The following is a 10,000-nucleotide window of genomic DNA, read 5'->3' as shown; positions in this document are numbered from 1 at the left end:
TCGAATTATAATGTACTACTGTACTTTACAATACACACACGAACAATAGCTTTTTTTTCTGTGACGTCTACATTCATTTTAAGAAATCATGCCTCATTAGAGGTACACGAATTCGTGGCTTTGTCGCTTTTTTATTAAAAAAATGTATAGCTACGGGAAATAGCCTTGTTCATAATATTTACAGTTTGATTTCTTTTATGTAAGGTTAGCCTTCTTGTGTGGGTTTCCTTATTTGATGAAGCAAAGTTTATGTATGTGGCTATGTACATTTGCGTATGCATACTCTTTTGTATGAATAAGGGAAGCTTACATAATTGACATTTTTTATAAGTCATGGAATATTTTTTTTAGGGGAAAACCTCTTCTCACGGGTGTCTAATGTGAAGTGGGGAATTTGACGTGCAATCCATTTTTCACATTGAAGCCGTACGTTTCCTAGGCTCTTCTCTCCCCTTGAATGGCTCAGCACCCTCCTATCTTAAGATCATTTTCACTTAGAGGATCATCTCTTCCGTATTCTAATCACAAAGGAAGTTCTTGGGAATGCACCGGTCTTTCGAAGGCCTCCGCTTGACGGAAATTTTTTCGGAGTTTCCTTTCTTTTGCCGTTCGTGTTAGCGAAAGGGTTGCAAATACATCAGTACGCGAAATGGAACGTCTTAACCTGGTTTTCGAAATAGTCGTGGAATTTTTTTAACTTTCGTTTTAAGATTTTCATTCACTTAGGTTTTCTATAGCATTTTTCACGTAGCGTGCGTCAATGGAGGTTTAAATTTTTCATATGAGGAATTGATGTAGAACTGCTGTATAAGCAGAGTTCATCAAGACAGATTTTATGTGATTTCTTCTTTTGTTTGTCTTTATTAATATGTTTGTCAGCTTTATTTAAAGACATTTCAGACACACGTTCTCTTATTTATATTTAACTTCCCTATATCTAATCCATAAGATTTCAGCGGCCTATTGAATTTAGGTTTCCCATGGTAGCTTTCACGCAGGTCCTGTCACGCAAATGTAAATTGCCTCTTTACCTTGACTCAGGTGGCTTTAAGGGAGTACTAATGCTCAAAATGAAAATTAGTAAATATTTTTGTGCAAAGGTATGTGTGGGATTAGGCTCCATTTAATTGTGTTTTTTTATATATATTTTACTTAAAAGTTAGGTTCTTAATACATTCACTATAAATGTATTTCATTTGTACAAGTGGATGATCAGTTAATTTTTCTGTTTATTGATAGGCCAGGTCGGGTTGGGTTAAGTGGTTGTTAGGTTAGCTCAAATATTTGATGAAGTCTCAATTAACCATTCTAATGTGCGATATATTGCTATTTCATGCATAATTGTCATTGGACGTCATAATTTACATTAGAAGTTACAGAATGCATTCTGTTTTGTTTTTAAGAGGACCTGTGTAATTTTTCAATATATGCATTGCATAATAACGTGAGTGAATAATGGGAAATTGCTGATTTGAACGCGCCAACATAATCCTTTTTCAGGATCAAGCACCAACATAATTCATAAGCATTGTTGGTGTTATTTACAACATGCTATTTTTATTTGTGTGTTATTATGAAGGTTGTATTCTACTATGTAACTATCTCTACTAAGGTATCATAAATTGAGTCAAGTCGGCCTAGACGGTATAGATTAAGCTTACGCTACACTAGTAAGATGTTGAATTGTATAAGATACCTTGTGGGGATCTCTGGACTCGACTGAACAACCGAAATGATTTGATGTTTTAGTAAGCGCTCACATGTAGCCTATATCTTTTTGCAACATTTAATGGGGTTTGAGGTTTTGTAGTAGATCCTCTCTCTCTCTCTCTCTCTCTCTCTCTCTCTCTCTCTCTCTCTCTCTCTCTCTCTCTCTCTCTCTCTAATTACACACGTATGTGAGGTGATAATTGGTAAGGGAGAGGGGTTATAACTTAGCATGATTTGTGTAAAATGAGGATGTACTATTGGAGGTTAGCAGTAATGGGTCTTTGGAATTGGGGATGACGTTTCAAAAGGTGGTAATGTTGGTGTGTGGGGAGGTAATGGCTGGGTTCTCCAATTGGTGGGGTGGGGTGGGGGTTGGTTTAAGAGGGTTAATTCGCACTCCCTCTTCCTATTTTTATTGCATATAACACCCACCTCTTCCTCACCCCTTCCATCGATGTGCATCCAAGTCCCCATCCTCATTTGTTGCAGGGACAGCTTCAAGACTTTCCTAAATAAGGTTAGCAGTACGCATAGGTAGCATGGAGGAGATCGACGATAATATTCGCCGGTCGCGATAGTCATTTTTCTTATATGTATTTTTAAATGTCATAATCGTTATCTTCGCCTTATGCAGTACTTGTTATGTTTATTAATAGCATACATATCCTCACTAATTATGACGTATTAGTATGTTTTGCTGGTTTACATACGTGAAGTACATAAAGCGGTATCTCTCTCTCTCTCTCTCTCTCTCTCTCTCTCTCTCTCTCTCTCTCTCTCTCTCTCTCTCTCTCTCTCTCTCTCTCTCGTAATCGCGGGGCATTGGAGAAGAGAAGGAGTCATTGAGATTTTTGTGAAGCGGACCCTTTGTGTAATCGCTCATGAAACACTCGTGAGTGATAACACGGCCGATAAGACGTTGCCGGTAAGACTGTGTAATCAAAGGGACGCCGACCTTATTATCTGATTATGATTATGAGGAGGAATCCGATACTCTTGTTTGTGATCTTTTCTTTCGCTCGCGTTATTACTCGATTGCTAATGATGTAATAACAACACTGGAAGGACGCCGGGTTAGTCTTTTCTTTCTTCTTCGTTTTGCATTTGGTAATTTTTGTCTGACCTTTGTTTTCTGGAAGTTCTATTGGGATGTATTTATTTCAGTTAGAAATTCCTGTTATTTTGTGGTCATTGAGATTAACAGCACTGCAAAGTCTTTCTGGATTAGATATATATATATATATATATATATATATATATATATATATATATATATATATATATATATCTATATATATATATATATCTATATATATATATATATATATATATATATATATATATATATATATATATTACATTTCAAAGCTTCTTGTGCACAAATCTTCAGTCGACTGGTTGATGATTTTAGAAAAATTTAGTTAGCAAGTCTCTCTCTCTCTCTCTCTCTCTCTCTCTCTCTCTCTCTCTCTCTCTCTCTTTGTGGTTTTATAACTGCTAATGTCATCGATCGCAGTTATGGATTTTGGAAAGTAGTTCCAGCTGTGATTGAATGTGTCTTTGAATAATTGCCGTTTACAAATACTGACGCGAAAAAATGTAGATTAGCAAGGTGGTAAGAAAGTTGTTATTTGCACCTTGTATGCTTTGCATGGTGTCTTGACTGACATTTACAATATATGTACCCAATTATATATACCGGTGTGAGTATATATATATATATATATATATATATATATATATATATATATATGTATATATATATGTATATATATGTATATATATATATATATATATATATATATATATATATATATATATATATATTTATATGTATATATATATGTGTGTGTGAGTGTTTGTATGCGTGTATTTTTTCTCTATTAGCCTATGAAGGCGTTATTCGATTTACAACAAGCACTTAAGGGATAAGGTTGGGAGTTTTGCGTCCTGGCTTTTCTTTGTGGCCACATATCTGAGCACTGAAGACCCACGTTGCTTGAATTCGCTGATCTAACCCCAGGGGATTACAAAATGTGTTGCTTGTATCATTATAGAGGATATGAGTGTATGCTTTTGTTTTCAATTTATTTTCCGTCTTAGGAAAATTTCACTCCTTAGACCGATATGCATAAAAACAAATTACGTAAATTCCTTTAGCAGATTTTTCGGCCATCTTATGGCTTAAGCTTACTTGGTGCCAAGACTACCTTTAGGGTTGGTGCATGCGCCTGTTCTTCTTGATACTACGGATTAGCTTTTCAGCTACGCTGAAAGCACGACTTGCTAAGCTAATGAAGTTTTATTTTTTTTTTTTTCTGTGGATACAATGTTTCGATGTACTATGGCAAATCTTCTTTTTTAGATGAATCTTTCTTCGTCTTTGTGTGTCTAAGAAGGCGACCTTGTTTACAGATCACGTTTGTACTCTTACCGAGTCATCCTCTGCTCAGTTTTGCCCTTTTGATGCTCATCCTCTTCCTCCTCGGCTCCGTCATATTGTTGCAGGCTTCACCAGTAATTCCGTGTAATGCAACATGCTCAAGGAAAAAAAATTATTTTCTTAGTGTTCATTACTTTCGTATCGTAACTTTGTTTGGTTTAAATGAAATTTTGGTGTTAATGTTGTGACTTAGCATTATATTCTGAAGAACTGTTTTAATTCTTTCATTTTGCCTTTTTTTCCTAGTATTGTTCTCCTGTCTGGTCTTCAGCTGCTGAATATCATCTTAATTTGTTAGACAAGAACTTGTGGTTCATTAAATTCTTGTTACTGATCTAGATATTAATCTCAGGCTCCGTCGTTCAGTTAGTTTTTTTATGCATGTTCCATAAGATTTTTCATAAACATAACTTTCCCTTGAATTCAGATCTTCTCAGACAGTACCATCATGCTCGTAATACTAGGTTTGCAATTAATTCTAATAGTCTTGCTTTCTCCATCATAAGGCTCAATACTACACAGTATTCTAGAGATGACCAGGTTGTGGAATGAGCTTCCTAGTGAGGCAATTGAATTGGGCGAACTTCAAAATTTCAAAATTGCAATGAATCTTTTTATGTTGACTAGGCAGACATAAGTCTCTCTAATTTTCATATGAAAGATTTTTTTTAGTGTTGTTTTTGTACTTAAAATATTTTGTATTGATTATTCGTTATTTCTCTTGTGATATGTTTATTTCTTTATTTCCTTTTCCCTCCTATTTTTTTCCAGTTGGACCCCTTTGTACTTATATCAGCCTGCTTTTCTAAAAAGGGTTGTAGTTTAGATAGTTATAATAATAATAATGTTTTGGTGATGATGTTGTTAGTAACTTTTAAAAGGAAAACCTAGACTCAGTTATAATTTCAATGTTATTTTTGTAGCTTTTTGAATGAAAAATATATTTTTTTTTCATATTTCTGCGTCAAATTGTCATTTGTGTGATTTTTCCTGTTAACCCTTTTCTTATAATTAAGAGTTTTGTTATGAATGAACGACAGTGTATTGTGTCGGTATGTTACATGTTTCGAAAGATATGATTAATTATCTTTGTCTTTTATTCACAGGATAAAAGCACACATGTGCCTTCCTCTTCCTTCGCCAGCGCCTCGAAGCTCGATGGTCGCCTTCCAGAAACCTCACCGTTCGGCCTCTTCGGTAAGGCATTCTTTTATTGTCACTGCTTACTGTAGATAGTTTCATCACTTGAAATTTAAAATAAAAGTATTGTTGTGATTATTCTCATTAACCCTGTTGCTGCTAACCTCACTATTAGCTCATTAAACTGCTTTTTGAAATTTTAGATAAGCATTATTTTGGTATCTTATCGTACTTCTCTAAGCACCTTATGAAAACCTCGAATAAACAAACTGGTCTCAACGAAAAACACTAATCCAAATTTAGTTGCTTTTTAAAAGGGTAAAAGGCTACATTCCCGACCAAGGCACACACTGTAGGGTTTATGTGAGTGGTATAAAAATCGTTCACGTATAAACTTCTGTAACTAACTGCACTGCAGTCTTCCGCACGATCTCAAGTGATAAGATTTCTGAAGCATTGCGCATACGACCTAACCTCCATTTCTCAGTCCTTTCTTTCAGATGAACTAATTTAGATAATTATTTGCACTCGAATTCCCCGTAAACTTCAAAATAGTAAGTATCAACTGAAGGGGCACTGTATATTGCTTAAGAATATCTGTACTATTGAGAAATAGAATATAAACCTTTGCCATTTGCCCTTCCAAACGGTGTATGTAATCGATCAGTTTGATAAAAGAGAAAAGACGTGTGTAATAAGTGATGTGCTGAAGTGCTGCAGTGAAAAGATTATAAATAGAATTTAGACGTTAAAAATGAAAGTTGATATAATTTTAGTTAACGGGGATTGAATTTAACTAATGCATAAAACCTTTTAAAGGCATTACCTACCTAAAGTTCTTTGTAGAGTCCTTTCAGCCGCTATCTGCTCTCCCCTTTTAGCCTTCTATTGTACCTCCGTTGTTTCTTTCTTTCTTACATTTTGCTGGCCAGCCTCTTAAGTCTTCCTTCACACTGCAACCACAGGGTTGTACCCCCTTTTGCACATGGGCGCTGAAAGGCCTCCCAGGCCAGATGCCCTGCATAATGTAAATATATCAATTATGGTTTTTCCTAGAGTTCAGTGAAATTTCTATATGCTGTATATGGATTTTTCGCACAACTTTCACTTATTGTAAGTGTAGGTATAGTTGGCCTTGAGTTAATGCATGTTGAATGCTTATATGTAGGAGTATATACTTTGTGGATAAACATTCACATCAAATTATATTTTATATATATATATATATATATATATATATATATATATATATATATATATATATATATATATATATATATATACACATAAATACAGTAGTGAACAAATTATTATGGATTTTTGCTGGTGAAAGGTGTATTTTTGCACATATGTCATGAATGAGCTTTCTTCCAATACCTAATACTTACTTTGCCTTCCTTTGGTAGCTTTGAGTGCTGCAACATGCTTTGGCATTTCATTGATTAATATTCTGCATAATTGCTTGATTCTGTCAGAGTGAAACCATACATAGATGAGATGCTGTATGAGGTCTGGTTAGGTTGTAAGGGGAACTGTTTGTATTTCATCTTTTACAATAGACCACAAACTCTCGATAGGGTTAATATCTGGAGAATTTCCAGGCTACGGCAGCAGTCCAACATCATTTTCTTTACGCCATTTCTAGACTGATCGGGTAGTGTGACAAGGGGCCGAATCTTGCCGAGTTATCCATGGTCTCTCACCGAGTCATTCCCTTGTTTGAAATAGCAAACGATTGTGCAACACATCTATGTACTTGAACCGGTCCATCATACCTTCCACGATCTTAAAACTATTAATCCCATGTACAGGAATTGCTCCCCATACCATTATTTTCTGTGAATGTTTTATAGTCTTTTTAAGACAATATGGCTAAAATTTTTCGCCTGATCTTACTGTCTGCACGCGGTCAACAAGTACGGCAATAGTAGATTCGTCGAACACTATCCGAAACAATAGAATATGATATATAAGAAAAGAAAGGCCATATGATAGCAGCAACTGCTGAGCGATCACTAAAATCATGACTTAAGATTATTATTTATCAGCATGACTGCCTAGCTACTAGGTTAATCAGCAATACTGTCATATTTTTCGTTAATTTGAAATTTGTCAGAAGTCCAATCAGCGTGAGCATCACCCCAGTCTCGACGTACCTTGATCATAGTATCCGTAAGCCAAGGCTTCTTTCTTAGGCGATAGGCTCGTAAACCACTTTCGAGTAACTTCCTGTTCACATTTATTCGAGAAATATCACTGTTATCTGCTTACAGTTAACTTGCAATATTCTTACAAGATTTTTTTTTTTAAATGAAAAGCCATTTGCTTGATTTTTCTGTTAGTTCGGGGTGAATTTTTTCTCTTCCGGCCATATCTTCCCGTCCATGTTAAATCTAAATTAATACCTTTTATCTCCTTTTGTCTAAAACTCAGCAAAAAAAAAAAAATGGTTGATGTTATGTCAAATACACACTAGTAGAACTGCTAAGTCTCTAACATCAAATTACAAGATATGACACAGCCCCACACAGCAAGATATGAAGTAGCACCGAGATACCAGACCAACGTGTGTTTCTCAGGAAAATACAGTGTCAATGTTGCCAACCGTTATTTTAGTATCTCTGCTAGTAAATAGTGGAAAACAATTCAATAATCAGTCCTTATTCATGTACACTAGTTATTTGACACTGATATTTGGAAAAGCCCTTATTCATTAGACAGCGTTAAGTAATCTATTACTGGAAAAATTGCAATTTAAAAAAAAAAAAAACAATTTGATCACCACTATATATATATATATATATATATATATATATATATATATATATATATATATATATATATATATATATATATATATATATAATTGAGATCCAGATCCAATGCATTTTCCCTATTCTTCGAATAAACATCAGTACGTTCAGAAAGATGGCTTTTAAAAGCATCGGTCATCGCCAGACCAACTAAGGAAAATGGGAGAAATTAAATTTGAAAATGATGAAGCATTTGCTGTCAAGCACAGGGCCTGTGAAATGACCGTTGATTTGTTTTGGGGAAGCTCTTGCAGAGTACATCGGGGACCGTGCCATTCCCTGTATATTTATTAGATTATATCTTCGACTCTAGGATTTATTAAAAGAAAAATTATTCTTGTCAGGATTTTGGAAAAAATACAAGTTTTAATTGTTCTCGATTCAATTTTTCTATTTGCTTTTTTTGGGCTGCTTCTACAGTACATAAGTATTATTTGCCAAACCGAAATTCGGTCCTCAGTAGAGTATGATTGCTTGTACACAAAAACTTCATTGTAAAAATCTACGTCGATATAAGGTATAAAGCGTGTTTTTGTGGGACCTACACTACCATACATATAATTAGTCTGCATCTACGTTGACCTCATAACAAAAATAATACACATACATCTGAATATTTAGTTTTCACAGGTGTGGTTTTCTTAAGGGTTCTTTTGACTGCTCAGAATTGAAGCCTATTTATGTAATGGAAGGTGTATTGAGTGAAAGCACAAGAGATTAAGATAGTGTAGAATTGGCTTTTTTTTTCTCTTAGTTCTCACAGATTCGTGTCGTCTTTTTGTGACACTGGCCAGGACCAGGAATCCGTTTAATTCCTTCTAAAACAACGGAGGCTTCTTTATCCCATTTTATTGCCTCTTGCAACACGATCCTGAAGTGGCTCGTAATCCTCGCTTCTTGAGAACAAGCACATCTAATTAGACTTGGTGATCCTGATCTGCATTCAAAACCAATTTTTATTCCTTACGGATTCTGTTGAAGAACATGTTCTTTTTCGTGGTTGCTTGCTTGCAGATTAGATGTGTGTCGTCTCTTTGGCCTTCGAGGGCAATATTTCATAGATTACTGCGTTATGTGTGTTTTTGCATTGATGAGCGAGTGTCTGTGCGTCGTAGATCCCGGGAGTATTGAGGAAAGGGTTTAGCGCCCATCGCTAGTGGCTTTTTCCGAGCAATGGAATACGGTCGGGAGGAGCCGGGTGAGAAACATAGCCTGTCGGGGCATTTTTATTTTTTGGGTGCGCGCGCGTGCGCATTGAATGAAAAGAAGATTAAAACTAGGGCTTTTGTTGTATGGTGAATGAGATTTTTCTTCGTAATTGTAAGTGAGTGTTCTAATGTAAAGTTTACATCGATAAAAAGGAAGACAGTTTTTTTTTTTTTTTTTTTTTTTTTTTTTTTTTTTTTTTTTTTTTTTTTATCAAAATCACTACGGCGTTATACTGTGCATAGTAGAATCCTCCTTTTATGGTTAGGCAAAGATAAATCTGCCTTAGAAGAAATGAAAGTAATGGGTGTTGTGAACTTATACTTAGAAAAGAGACAGATTAATACGGTCAGGTCTTTGAAGTTTCAACTGCAGCATTATTTGAGTGTTTTAGCGAAATTTTCTGTTTGTTCCAAGTGACTCATTGATTCGTGTATAATATTAAAAGCTTGCTGTAGAATTTTTCATGGTCATTGGTGGTTATTGCTTTTTGTAGATGAAATAATGAACTTCGGTTTTTACTTTATATCGGAATCGAAAGCATGAATATTATTTCGAAGAAGTGCTTTATTTAGCTCCCAAAGTAATTGTAATTACGTAAATGTGAATTTAAGTTGTCGTATAACACAGGAACATTTTTTACGTTGAATCACACATTTTTTCGAGTCTTTCAATTTTGCAGAAAGAA

The 10,000-nt window shown here is 34.9% G+C and overlaps 1 protein-coding gene across 1 annotated transcript in view; it reads left to right on the top strand.

The window, feature by feature from the left end:
• Nucleotides 1-10,000, top strand: part of LOC137621214 (protein pangolin, isoforms A/H/I/S-like) — a 36,889-nt gene that overhangs the window by 18,133 nt on the left and 8,756 nt on the right. The window contains exon 2 of the mRNA XM_068351618.1: nt 5,260-5,350. Coding sequence (XP_068207719.1) covers nt 5,260-5,350 — 91 coding nt within the window. The remainder of the gene's footprint in view (nt 1-5,259; nt 5,351-10,000) is intronic.

The sequence above is a fragment of the Palaemon carinicauda genome, chromosome 27, assembly GCF_036898095.1.
Source record: "Palaemon carinicauda isolate YSFRI2023 chromosome 27, ASM3689809v2, whole genome shotgun sequence".
NCBI lineage: Eukaryota > Metazoa > Arthropoda > Malacostraca > Decapoda > Palaemonidae > Palaemon > Palaemon carinicauda.
This window is presented reverse-complemented; position numbering and strand designations above follow the sequence as displayed.